Source organism: Odontomachus brunneus, unplaced genomic scaffold (assembly GCF_010583005.1).
Source record: "Odontomachus brunneus isolate Ranch 3 - 2012 unplaced genomic scaffold, Obru_v1 Obru_scaffold_034, whole genome shotgun sequence".
Lineage (NCBI taxonomy): Eukaryota > Metazoa > Arthropoda > Insecta > Hymenoptera > Formicidae > Odontomachus > Odontomachus brunneus.
This window is the reverse complement of record NW_022639484.1, coordinates 657,858-671,648: the sequence shown is the minus strand read 5'-3', so window position 1 is coordinate 671,648 and position 13,791 is coordinate 657,858. Positions and strand designations below refer to the sequence as shown.

At 36.1% G+C, this 13,791-nt stretch overlaps 4 protein-coding genes across 7 annotated transcripts in view; 1 reads left to right on the top strand and 3 right to left on the bottom strand.

Annotated features, from left to right (window-relative positions):
• The window catches only part of LOC116843650 (LIM/homeobox protein Lhx5), a 70,453-nt gene extending 68,071 nt beyond the window's left edge, over positions 1-2,382 (bottom strand). Inside the window, exon 1 of the mRNA XM_032814228.1 lies at positions 2,263-2,382. The gene's annotated coding sequence lies outside the window, so the exon portion shown is untranslated. The remainder of the gene's footprint in view (positions 1-2,262) is intronic.
• A 1,364-nt stretch (positions 2,383-3,746) lies between these two features.
• On the bottom strand, positions 3,747-6,177 carry LOC116843653 (mitochondrial fission process protein 1). Of its 3 annotated transcripts, none has more exons than XM_032814236.1 (4): positions 6,047-6,177; positions 5,157-5,260; positions 4,740-4,867; positions 3,747-4,681 (listed from the first exon to the last, which is right to left on the bottom strand). In XM_032814236.1, the coding sequence occupies exons 2-4, from the start codon at positions 5,212-5,214 to the stop codon at positions 4,367-4,369; spliced, it is 501 nt and encodes a 166-aa protein (XP_032670127.1). In that variant the 5' UTR covers positions 5,215-5,260; positions 6,047-6,177; the 3' UTR covers positions 3,747-4,366. The 3 variants fall into 3 exon arrangements, with proteins under 3 accessions (XP_032670127.1, XP_032670126.1, XP_032670125.1); XM_032814235.1 differs by lacking the exon at positions 6,047-6,177 and adding an exon at positions 5,419-5,529; XM_032814234.1 differs by lacking the exon at positions 6,047-6,177 and having other exon boundaries at positions 5,157-5,491.
• Positions 6,178-6,188: 11 nt separating this feature from the next.
• On the top strand, positions 6,189-8,031 carry LOC116843652 (N-acetylglucosaminyl-phosphatidylinositol de-N-acetylase). Its single transcript, XM_032814233.1, has 5 exons — positions 6,189-6,662; positions 6,797-6,878; positions 7,147-7,343; positions 7,416-7,546; positions 7,614-8,031. The coding sequence occupies exons 1-5, from the start codon at positions 6,344-6,346 to the stop codon at positions 7,752-7,754; spliced, it is 870 nt and encodes a 289-aa protein (XP_032670124.1). The 5' UTR covers positions 6,189-6,343; the 3' UTR covers positions 7,755-8,031.
• Positions 7,908-12,737, bottom strand: LOC116843651 (neuronal membrane glycoprotein M6-a). 2 transcript variants are annotated; one of them, XM_032814232.1, is made up of 6 exons: positions 12,427-12,737; positions 12,161-12,346; positions 10,836-10,972; positions 10,568-10,750; positions 10,311-10,461; positions 7,908-10,130 (listed from the first exon to the last, which is right to left on the bottom strand). In XM_032814232.1, the coding sequence occupies exons 2-6, from the start codon at positions 12,162-12,164 to the stop codon at positions 9,817-9,819; spliced, it is 789 nt and encodes a 262-aa protein (XP_032670123.1). In that variant the 5' UTR covers positions 12,165-12,346; positions 12,427-12,737; the 3' UTR covers positions 7,908-9,816. The 2 variants fall into 2 exon arrangements, with proteins under 2 accessions (XP_032670123.1, XP_032670122.1); XM_032814231.1 differs by lacking the exons at positions 12,161-12,346; positions 12,427-12,737 and adding an exon at positions 11,258-11,741.
• Between the last annotated feature and the right edge of the window lie 1,054 nt (positions 12,738-13,791).

The window sequence follows — 13,791 nt, the reverse complement described above, 5'->3', positions numbered from 1 at the left end:
CTCTCTCTCTCTCTCTCTCTCTCTCTCTCTCTCTCTCCCCTCCCCCTCTCCCCTCTCTCTCCCTCTCTCTCTCTTTCTCTCTTTCGTACGACCGTAATTCGCCATAATTAGCCGTAAAGAAGTGGCTTCTATAAATTATATTGTTGCGCTCGGTTAAGCTTATTACGAGGGTCGAGGGCGATGGACTACCGAAAAGCTAATTCAAGATTATTACGGGCTCCCGTGAAAAATCGCCCGCCGTTTGGAGGTGCCAATTCGTAACGGTGGGACAAACATCGACCCGGTTGTCGCATCCTCGTTTCTTGCCGGCCGGAAGCTGCCGGCGTCGTAGGTCAAGGGCGAAAACGAGTTCGTCCTGATAACGAAATTTTTCCACAATTACATGATTTATTATCATTGTACAGTTTCCCTATAAATTGATATTACATGAATCGCTTTTAATTCCGTGGCAAATGGTATTTAATATTAATCGAAAAGCTTTCGCGTGCAACGCGCGCGCGCACACACACACACACACACCACACATACACACTTTAATGTGGAGCGTGTCGCGCTCTGTATGAAATCTGGGCAGAATTCAGAACTTAATATCCGCTTTTTTTTAATGTCAATGAATTCCACGATTATAGTACCAGCGGGTGGTTGCACTCGGAGAGATTGAGTCATAATTAAAAACTCACCGCCCAAAGAAGGTATACTGATTGGACGTAACGTAACTACTTCCTGGATCTTGGGATACTTAGTGAAGCGAGTTGAACTAAGTGGAACGAGAGCCAGTCGGAATAAGACTTTAATTGAAAATCCAAATCATCAACCGACCCAATTCATTCGCCATTTCTATGCAATTAGCGTATAATCGCGCCGTAACATCCATACGACTGATTTATCTAATATTCCGGCAATAAACGGCATCAGCCTTAATTACCGGACGAACAATCAGTATCAAAGAGAAATAAGACGTGACTTGTTTTTGTTACGAATCCGAATCATCCACCCGATCCTATTTTCACCTCGATACCTTATACGACTACCGTACGTACGTACGTAAGGTGCGGCGATTCTAATGCAATTCGTCTATTATGGCAAAAAGCGAACGCCGTCGGAACGGGTTGAGGATTAATAACGTCTAACGGGCGAGCAATCGTTGTAATCGGGAGGAAGGCGGAGAAAAGGGGAAGAGGAGAAAGAGAGCACGACGGAAGCAGGGAGCGCGTTTTCGACCGCTCGGAAAGGTGGCCGTCTCTAAGACGCGGCCATAACTGACTATTTATTGCGGGGATTATCACGGGCTTCTGTCTATTCGACGATATTTACGGTCTCCGACCGCCGCGCGAGAGCGGTATCGGCGCCCGCGAGAACGGCGAATGAACGACTTCATTGCAATTGCGCGCCCGGGGGTATTATGGTTAGTCGCGCGCGGGTATTTATAGTAAGGGCTGTTATTAGCGCGGTTAAAACTTTACGGCTAGAGCTGCCTCATTTACGGCCGAGCGGCTCCGTAATCGCATAGTTAGAATTATACGATTACGAGAGCCGGCCGGTACACTATATTATCGCCGATAGCCATTGAAATTCTTTACGCGCGCACCGTGTAATTCCGCGCGAGCATCAGGGGAGGAGGTTGCGCAGAGAGCGCAGGGAGGCAGGGTTAATTATTAATTATCGAACGCGCGACGTGTCGTTAAGAGGCGAGCGAGTTGCACTCGACCGCACGTGCGCTCCAAGTTTGACACCTCGACGCGATAAGAATCGCAATGTTAACGTTACGCTGGAGATGCTCTGCCTGCGCGCCTGAAAATTCGGAAAAGCGCATTCGCATACAGAATCAAAATAATACAGTGAAAAATGGAAAAACGAGAAAAATTAATTTTTGTGAAATTAAAAATATAAATAAAATAGTGTTCACGTGTATATGATAAAATTGACACTATATCATGTTTTATAAAAAGTATATCGCGTAATTATGCAATAAAAATATGACAATAAACAACGTTTTGATGCGTGTTACATGAGACGCCGCATGAGACGAAATTCAAAAATCGAGAAATGATTGCTTCGACGTCTCAATACTAAATATTTAAAAAATGCATACGTTCGATTTCTCGCGATAGTTTACATTTATGAAATATTTATTATCCTACACTTTGCTTCTAATGATTTAAAAATATGCTTTACAAGCGAGAAATATCGAGAAAAGTTTATTCGTTCCGAATTTTCAAAGACGCATTTGATCAACGGAGGTGAAGAAAGCGTAGCACTTACGTCATCCTAAACGTGTATTTATGGAAAGGCGCAGCGTCGTCCTTGCAGAAGAAATCTCCGGTGTCCTTCCTCATCGCGTCGACAAATTGCGCGCAGAATCTTCCAGCAGCTTCCGACGAGTTATTTTGTCGGAGAAAAGAGAGGCCATGGCGATGTTTCCATGAACGAAGAAATACGATCACTTTTTCTTCCCGTTGACTGACGTGGCGATTGTGTACGTACCTGCAACCAAAAGAAAAAAAAATATGTCACAAGTATGACAGGCTGTTCGTTCTTCCGCAATATCGTTCCTTTGTTCCGCGGCCGGCGCGGCAAGGACGATAAATGCGCTGGCTGATTCAGGAATTACGCGTCGTCGGTGCACTGTACAAGGATAACGAAGGATTTACTGGCGGTTTGCACATTTCCAATCTTCGAAATCGGAAACTGATTCAGAGATTTTTTTTTTAATTCTCTCCTATTCCTTCTTACGAGAAAGAAACGTCGACTCATCCTCGTTGAAAAAGAAGCAGTATTAAAAATAAAATTTAATTTTGCAATTGGAATTGCAGAATGACCGTGTTAAAACACGTTAAAACAAATGTCATCTTATTTTTACAAAATTATTTATATACTTCATGAGAAATTATTTATATACTTATATATGAGAGAGAACCTTAAAAATGACTTTGAAACGTTGTTGTAAGATATCACGAATACAAGAGAATACAAAGAAAATTTGGAACTTCTAAAATTAATCTCTGATCTCGCAGAAATCAAGAATTCAATCTTACAAAACCGTTACATATCAGCCGCGTTTAATCCTTCATTTTTGCGGAAAATACATGACGTTATCTTTGATAGAAAATTCCGCTGTGAGGAAACGTCTAGTCGGTCTCATTGATGTCTTAATGCGGAACCTGCTCTGCACGTTCTTAAAAATGTATAGCGATTATAATCGCATTTATCACGAGCGCGGATTTTAGATGTTGCCGCGATAGCAGGGGAAATTGTGGTAGAGAAAGAGATAATATCACGTAATCGCGGCGCTACTTGCGTATAATTATATCGCCGCCAACGTGATATCATTTTTTGCACGATACATTTTCATGAAACGCATGTTACTCACATCGCAGTTATTATTAACCGCCAAGCACCGCCGTAGAACCTTTCGCCGCGTCTGACTACTTGCGAAACGATTTCTATTTCACGGGAGCAGTCTAAATTCCTCTAACATACATCACGAATAAATTAATTTTACTAATTTACTTCTTACTAGTGTATTTCGTCAAAGAAATCGCGAGATATAAACTATTGTTTCCTATCTGACCGCAAATGCGTCAGAGAATAAGAGAAATAATTTAAATATATATAACAACTAAATTGAGTAGACTGAATGAATGACAGAAATCGTGCAAGTGTAAAATGTAGTAGTCGATGTGTCATGGTGATGTAACACATCGACTGGAAGATGATTACACAGTCAGGCGACAATAGGACATATATGGAATGTAAAACCAATAATTTTATTCAACAAGTGTAACAATAGTGGCACCAAACTCCAGTACGCTCGAGACAGCGCTTAAAATTGTAATGTACATACAAAATGTACATTATAACAAAAATATTTAACATTTTTGTAATTAACAATGTATTCTAATTCAGTAGCCTATTATACTATCTTAAAATATATAGGCAGTAATACTTTTTACTGTGTCTAAACCAGGAGAGGTCACAAAGGTTCAGACCAACTTTATGTTATTAATTGGTGCATTTTAATATTGGTAAAGCTTTTTCTTTAAATAGGCGGTTTATTTTATATACTGTTATCTTGTATTTTTTATATTATTCAGAGTTGTATAAAAAGATCGACAGATTTGATAAGGCTTTCAGACAAATGTAATTATTTCTCATCTGTCCTTCCATAAAATAGAATTCGATTAGAAAATATAATATTGTTTTGTATTATTATATATTGTGTATTATAATAAGGCCTTTCAATTATTTTATGTCAAAGGTGAGGTACATTCTTTCATGTATCTGAACATATTTTACTTAGATTTGAATATGACCTCTCTCAGGTTAATGACACACTATATATCCTATCCTAATGAACTATGCTTCATTATTCGTGTTTTATTCCACACAGTGGCGCTTTTGGATGGTATCCTGTACACTTTCTATATGTAACATCCATAGTCCTTTCCACAGCATGGTCTATGGGATGTATTATAAAAGGTATGGACACCAAGCCAACAATCGTTGGGATCCAAGGTTTCCTTAATACCATAGTTGTACTTCTTCTCTGTGCAAACTGAACCGCTGCACAAATTCGATTTATGGTAAAACCAGGCACTATCACTGATGCAAAAGCCTGCCATATCAAAGTGTCCGATGTAGACAACAGAACATTTTTAATCTTTTGTGGACTGGTATCAACCTGTAACAGACAATTATCAATGGTCTCAATATTTACCATTAATTTAATTATGACGTACCTTGTAGACATTTGTACCCTTGTGAATAGTATCTGCAAGTACATATCCACTTGATACTACATAACTGAACCATACAACAGATTTTGGTACCAAGCTTCTAAACGCTTCCCCAACTTCATTTGCATAACCTAAAGGAACACAAAAGTACTTGGTCAGTTTAAAAAATATTACTAAATAATGATACATAAATATTGATTACCTAAAGAAACACAAGTACTTGGTCAGTTTAAAAAATATTACTAAGTATTGATACATGATGTAATTTCCATATAGTATATGATATTATTGTTATGTAATATCTTAAAAATTAAATATATTTTTAATGTGTGTTCCGCGCTCATATACGACTAAAAAATGTACGATAGAAACATGACAGAAAATTTCAATAACAGCACACAATATATTACTTATAGTTACCTAAATATCTGACATATGTGTCCCGATATAGGTCCACTTCCTCTTCTTGATTCTTCATTACAAAATTCTCAGTTTTTCAACTATCTTTCGTACGATGACATAACCTACAGTAATTTGCCGCAATGACTCTTCAGAACACTCAATGTCAAATCAATTTTTGACACAATGACGTAGCCGCGATATATTCAATTACGAAAAATATCTTTCTTCTCTCTATTTCTTATAAATATTTAAAAATTTCTTAAAATAACAATTTACGTACCGCTTTTGAAAAACTGAATATTGTCTTGCAGAATAAATGAAGTAAAAATATAGATCCAACGGAGTCTAGGGAATTTCGTGAGGCGGTAAATTCGCAATACGATATCTACCGAACTATATATATATATGTCGATTTTCGAATAGTTCTATTCTTTGAATAGTTCGTTAAGATTAGCAAGACAATTACAAAAATATTTTATTATATTTATTATTATTTTATTATATTATGCAGTGCAATGAGATTATTTAATGATATGTTTCAGTTATAAAACATATTACAATCAACCTCACAATATATTTTGTATTTTTATATCAACTTATATGCAAGTTGTTTCTCTCAATATTACGCTCATTGCAACGTTGTAAAATTACTTATATAGATTATAATAAAATTATAATGATCTATAGAGTCACTTGTAGTAATTTATGAAAAATGCGAGAGTCCTTAAACAACTTGCAAAATACAATTCAACAATATATTAAGCTATAATATATAACCTACAATTCGTACTATCAATCGTAGACCACTATTAAAACACAAATTGGTAGCCTCGAACTACAATTATCGTGCGGAAATTAATAAACGTCAATTCGTATAGCCGCCACTTATAATTCTACATATTATATACCTTTTAGATCGTCTTGTTTCCATTATTTCTTTTTCTTTTTTCAAGAATCTGCCTTAGTTCCTCTTCGTTCTTCGTATTACTATTCAAAATGTTTAGAATGGCGGCCGCTCTGATCATCCGTTTGATAGGTGACATAACCTCACTGTCGGTCGTTTCGCGATGGCTGGGACGCGCGTTCTCGCTCGCGGGTAAAAACTCGCGATGCGATCGACCAGATATGGCAGGATCGTGATAGAGTTTCGTTTGTTGTGAGTGATATAAGCAACGTAGTCGTCGGGCACGTGGCCGTTGTTCAGGATGATGGTTGTCGACCTAGACTACGTGAGACACTACCTGAGCCTGCAGATCAACGAAGTGGTCTGCTGGTGGTGGTACTACATCAGGGAAATCTCGTGGCAGCTGCTGATCGCCCTGCTAGCGTACCTTTGTGTCTGTATCTTCCTTTATGCTCTTCTCAAGAGGGTAGGCCATGCCGCTTGGCAGCTACCGGGTCCACCCGGCAAACTCCTTCTGGTCACTGCACACCCTGACGACGAGGTGATGTTCTTCGGACCTCTGGTCTACTGGCTAACGCGCTCCAAGGTCACCGAGATCTACCTGCTGTGTTTATCAATGGGTACATCACCGATGACCTATTCTAAACTTGTATCCAGAATCATAAACGTCAGATACAGAATATTAACAGGAATATTGACAGATTAAATATCACTCAAATGCTGTGTCTATTGATGTTTACCAGTGTGCTTGCAGGTGGAGATAAAAGGAGGATAGATGAGCTGTGGGCCTGTGCAAAGGTCTTAGGCATCCCAGAGGCTAATATAACGATTATTATGTGAGTGTGTTCAACAAAATATCACTTGCAAGCATCCACATTTGCATTATTTGCATGTGTCAACAAGATATAGGGTTGTATTTTCATTGCATATTTAACACTAAATGTATTTGCCTAATTTTAGCTTGTATATGTATTAAATATACTTCTTATGGCAAACTAATTAAAATCAGAGATTGGGCAATATTTGGTATTAAATATGCAATAAAACTATGATAAGATATCGGTATCTAACTCTTCAGTCATAGTTGAATGAACAAATGTACAGGAGTAGCGAGTTACCAGATGACCAGGCAGTACAATGGCCAACAGATGAGGTAGCAGAGAGTATTTTGCAATATATAGAGATTTACAAGATCAATGCTGTCGTAACATTCGACAAGTATGGAGTGAGCCGACATAAAAATCATATCTCCTTGTACTTTGCGATTGCTGCATTGTGCATAGAGAAGAAAGTACCTCCTTGTCAGTAGTAAATCATTACATTATTATGCAAAATGTATCTGCTTAATCTAACAAATTGTTATTACGTTTCAGATTGTAAATTATATGTGTTAGAGTCCGTTAATATAATCAGAAAGTACATTCAACTCCTGGACTTGCCCATTAGTTTACTCTCAGCTCCATACTGGTACCTGGTGACACGCGAACAAAGGCGTACAATCAAAGTAAGCCATAGCGTTCTACTTTGTTGAAGAAAAATCGCTAATTATACACGTTCTTATTTCATTACAGAAGGCTATGAGTACACATAAGTCTCAATATGTCTGGTTCCGGAGATTATACATGATTTTTTCGCGATACACATTTATCAACACCCTCCAAGAAGTCAGTGCTCTCGACTTGGAGTTAGATCTCCAGTTCGACGAGGACTGAACACGTCCACGAACATGTACAAAATATGTAATTAACAATTACTCTGTACATACTTTGTCTATCGATAAATACTACAACAAATAATGTATATTACACACAGTGAAAACCACACGAAAGCTACGGAGATTTTTGAAATACGTGCAAGAACATACCTTAAGCGGGAAATATTTTTTTATTCGTAATTAATAGAATATACATCGTAGTTATATTTCCAAATGAAAATGCGACGCGTAGCTTTCCTGTCTATAACAATAAATCGGTTCTTTTTTTCTCGCAAGAGTCGCGTGTGTACCGTTTTTTAATCTCCTCTATGAATATATAATCTTTTATGGTTACTACTATATCAAGTGAGTCCAAAATCACTAAATTTGTCATTTGATATGTACTCATCAGGTGTGTATGCGAATGTATGTATGTGTGTACAATAAAATCATAGAATAATCATAGATGAAATTGTGATTTGTTTTAAATTAGAATTACGACATTTCAGGTAGGTCGACATGCATTGTCAAATGATTTGAGCAAGTGATAATATGTCACGAATTAAATTCGTATGATTGAATATAATGATATTTTCAATCATATTTCAGTGTTATAATGTATATGTGATAAAAGTGATAGATTTTCGCTTAGAGCCAAACATTTTTTTTTATATTCTTTTAACTCTTCCCTTATGCTCTCTCTTTTTAGTTTGGCACAATAACGTGCATAGAAGAATTCATCTTTCTTTCTGGCATTCGACAGTAGAATCTTTTTTATATTTCGGAAAAATATATATTGCTCTGTTCACAACAAGTCGATATTATATATGTTGGAGAATAGAGAATCTACGAATATAGATATTCTTCCATATGCACAACATTACAACACTTATTTTGTAACATTTAACTCCCAGAGAAAATAGCCAAATTTCCAACCGCAAAAAATGAGCTTTATCTTATTAATTGCACAAACGACGTAAATATATCTTAGAAAGCATGGTGGGAAAATGCTTCACAAAATAGTTCAATTAATGATCAAATTCAAAAACACAATTGCGACACACAATACTTGTAATGTTAATTCTTGATTAGAATATCTTAAGAAATGATTGTCTTCTTTATTATTATTCAACTAATTCTTTATTTTCCCAGCATGCTTTAAATATCTGGAATGTAAAATATATGGTTCACTTGCCTACTGTGTAAACGTATGTATATAAAAAGAGAAAAATCTCGTAAAAAAATGTCAATACCGAAGACGTCATAAATAGTCGATTCAGTCCGCGAAGATGGTTATAGCCTTAACACCGATAGATTAGACCGGCAGCAATTAGAAGTTACAAATACTTGCATAATTCTACAATACACTTGGTTTTAATACGGTTTGAACACTATTTTTCGATGTAATTTGTAACGCAGCCAATTGTCCAATGAGAAAACTTATTTTTTATCAATTCTCAGAAATTCTCATTGGTTCGACTATTGCATTCTGTACTATATTAGAAACGAAGTGTTCAAATAGTTTTGAAACTGAGCATATATGCACACATAGCGCGTTTGTGCGTAAACCGAAATGAGATAAAGTGGCTATACACACACAAAAATCTGTGCGTTATAATTTCGCACATTGTCGGACTCAAAGTACCTATAGTTTTCCCTAATATTACATATTGTATACGAATTAACGAAATATTGTCGTATACGTAAAACTTTCACTCTCTCAGGAAAAATTGCGTGAACAATCGACCTGATTTATCCTTCAAGACGAAAATCTTACGTACGACAAATCTAACAAACATTTCTCTTCAGCTTTGAGTAAGATGAAGTAATTCTTATACGACGACAGTCAAAATGGACGGCATAGAGTGCTCCCGCAAGATCCTCCATGATCGAGTAAACTACCGCGGTACAATAGACCGACGAGAGGAATACCGAATTTAGGTATATAGAGAAAAGAAGTACCATCTGGAAGAGAGATTTCCAATCGGGCGTAAGGATTCCCCGTGTGTCCCGGAAGACGACGGAGAGGAACAAGAGGCTCCTTACAAAGGGTTCATGGCATAGATCTCGCGGGCTGTATCCTAGAACCTGTCTTTGCCGCGATGAGAGCCTAGGGTGCCCATTCCCGGCTGAGGTGAATCTGGATCAGCTGCATCTTGTAAGTATTGCAGCTCCTGCAGTTCCTGGAACTTCTCGTGATCACGTATGTGCGCATAATTGGCAGACAGGCACATGAGATAGTGTATCAAGCTCAAGATCACTAGCATGGTCGCCACTGTCGCCAGGATGAACATCACCTCGGCTTTTTCTACGAAATCCTTGCAAAACAACTTGACTTCTTGCGCTCCGCATATTTGCATGTCCTGCACTCGAGTGTTATTCGGAAACAGAAAGCCTGAAAATAGAATTTATATAAAATCGTGATTGTTATCGAATTTTTAGATTTTTATCAGTTTTGAGTATGAGATCAGAAATAAAATAAAAAAGTAGCTATACTTTACAGCTTTGAAATGGAAAAGAAACACATTTTATGTTTAAGAGAGATTTTCTAGTTCTAGCATGTGTAAAAACTTACTAAATTGAGTAAAATCGATGCACTCTTCAAGATTCTGGACACGCGGATTGCTGCATAGACCCCAGAATATGGTAAATATCAGCGTAGTAATAATCAAGAATGCAAATATCAGAAGCCAAGCTAATTGCAGAATATAAATGATAGTCATAAACTGGAAAATAAAAATATATCACAATATATTATTAGAATAACTTCCAGGCATATAATTAAAATTATATTACTGGCATATAATTAAGAATTTTGCTTTAAATACTTACGACAGCACAAGAGATACGCCCACCTACTCTGGATCTCCATGCACGATAAACTTTGTGTCTCGTAGCACCAGTTGCAAGACACCCAACGCACAAAATCATAAATCCCAAAGCTGCCATACAAGCTCCAATTGAAGCAAACACCAGTTGCATTGCTTCCAGCCACCCAAGATGTAAATGGAACACCTTAATTCATTTTGTAGCATTAGATTCATGAAAACTTTTGAATATGTTCTGGAAGAATAGTGCAATAAACAAATACATGACTTACCTGATCCATCATGAGAGCACATAATGTAGCACCTCTGTACATGGTACCGCAAAAGATTCCAACTCCCAAACAACACATTATGGTTGCTATGAGAGTCGCGTACGGTACTCTGGCCATACAATCATTGCATATGTTCCCTAAAAAAGAATCAAGTACAACATGTTACATGTTATTTCAATTATAGTAAAACTACAATACTGTATAAGTGCACAATACATGTAACTAAATAAATTATGTAACTTATGTTAATATAAGCATATGAATAACAAACATTATTGCAATAAATTATTCATTAGTAAATAAGTGAAAATAGTTATATATGAATCATAGCAATTCATCTGTGGCTGTATTTGTTATGATACAAAATTTTACACTTATATTATTTATTTCCATATTTTAATAGTATTTACAGAAACACTTACTACATGTTCGTTCCTCCATATCAAGACCATGGAGGCTATGTTCAGAAAATCTGTCTATACTGATATTACTTGCAAATTGATTATGCAAAGGTAAACTTTCCTTGGCACGTAACTCACGTAGTCTTACCATTTTAGTACAATTACACAAATTATACAGAACAATTGAATAATAAAAGTACAAATAAAGAATAAAGAATGGTAAGATATGGGCGTTTTGACTGACTAAATCGGCAAATGATGATGATGACTAATCACTTATCTATATCTATAGGCTTGACAGATAACGTCAACCGTACGGCGCCAGTGTATACGCGATTTCAGTTCATTCACAAACTCGACAACGTAAACGTGTCGTACTAGCGTCTTCAGCAAAAATAATTAGAGCGTGACATTTATTATTATCGATATCGATTATTCTATCGTTTTGACAGAAAATTTTTTGTCAAATAACATACGAAAAGAAAAATCTAAACGAATTTTTACAAGCGCGATTAAACAAATTATAATTCTTACATTATATTGAAACTGATAATTAAATTAGGAACAATAAAGAGTTAAATCAACTTAACAAAGGATGATTGCACCAATTAAGCAATTACTCTCGGTTGAGCAATTTTAATACTTCCTGTCTTTTTACGGACTATTAACATTAGCTTTGACTAATCTCTTGTTACTTTTCGACTCTATATACAGAAAATTTATCAATGAACTAAAACATTGTTTATTTTTCATCAATGTTTACGATTCTATGAACATGGGAGCACGCAGTCAATCATATAATTTTTAACAACCATTTGCTCGTTAACAACGATTCAGCATTAATTCATGGATATCACGCAATGAATAACAAGAAGAACAAAAGAATCGCACGAAGTATTTAAGAAATTACCACAATAGACTTACCCATATTTGTAGCGCGTCTCTCGTATTGAGGTTAGGAACGCTCCCGAAGCAACAATGGACAGCGCCCGTTCGCGTCGTGGATTTCGCTATTACAATATGGGAAGGCGTCGTTAATTAACGCACTGCAATTGCACGTCGCTCAACCATAACGGCGAAGGACATATTATACACTCGCACTCTCGATCACTGAACACAGAAGAGGAAAAACAATTTACAAATATGCTGAATTCAATATACTCGAACTTGGGATATCTTCTATAACTTACAATATCGTAATTTTTCCTTGGAAGATACAATACGCGACACGTCACTCGCTTGTTTACTATCTGTCAGAGCACCCCGAGATAATAGTCCGACAGTCTAATCAACCACCTGTGAGAGCACAGCTTCCGACTCCACGGATAATCTCTCCCGAATGACGATCCTATCGATTTTATCGCGCGCGTCTGTCGAGAGAGACAGTGATCTTGGAGATTATGAAGGACAGTTGACTTCTGTAGGGAACGGTCACGAGGAACAACAGTTCAATATGGCGCACATAAGCGCGTTGTGACTGGGTGAATGGGATCGTTGCCCTCGCGAGGGATTGTAGGGCGCGTCGTAGCGGACGCTCATTGGAAACGTAGTTCCCTTCAATGGAACGATGTTCCGGGGTCGATAGGAATGATAATGACCGGCTGTGACCCCGATTTGACAGAGTTATAGTGAACAGACGAAGAAATGTGTTTGCAGTCCGCTGATGGCTCAGTTGAAGCCAAAGAACAAAATTCGTCTTTCTCTTCAAATTTTCTGAGCCATTCAGAAACGAACGAAAAACATAATCTTCTTGTATAATTTACATTGTTCTTAGCGAAATATATAAATTATTACATGTATTTACGCGCGCACTTCTAATTGTATTTACACTTTAATTGGAACATCTATGTCCTTACTTTGTACATCACAGAACCTTTTTATCTTCATCACTTCTTTCAGCTGTACTTTCTATATGTAAAAGAGAGAGATCATAATATATAATTTAAATTTTATATCCGAAAGAAAAGATATAAAAATTATAGAAAAATACAGAAAGTATAGCTCTAATAAGTAATCTATTGTAACATTTTCATGAAAATTGAAATTGTTACAAATATATGTTAGATATCGAATAAATACAATATAATATTAATAGAATTATATTTTCGCTCTGTGTACGTTAATAATAATTAATATTATAGTATTATTTATTTTTTCATATTAATTTAAAATATATATTACTGTAGATATTTCATTGTGTGTGTGTGTGTGTGTTTAATTTGATTGAGAATGTTTCTCATAGTCATTCTACAAAGTAAAAAAAATAATTTTAAGATATAAAATAATATATTTTCTTTTTTTTCAATATAATTTTGCTTTTAATGAGAGAGATAACGAATTTTGTGCTATCATAAAATTTTCTTTTGTGCATAATGTTCTTATTTGTATAAGAATTATTATCAACAATTTCTTTTTCTAAAAAGACAAATTATTATATTATATTATTTTTTATTTTTCTCTTCCTTAACAAAAACATTACCTCTCTTAATTAAAATGGCTCAACTCATTTTTTTTCTTATCTTCCTTCTTATGCTTGTCTCTAGTATTGAATATTT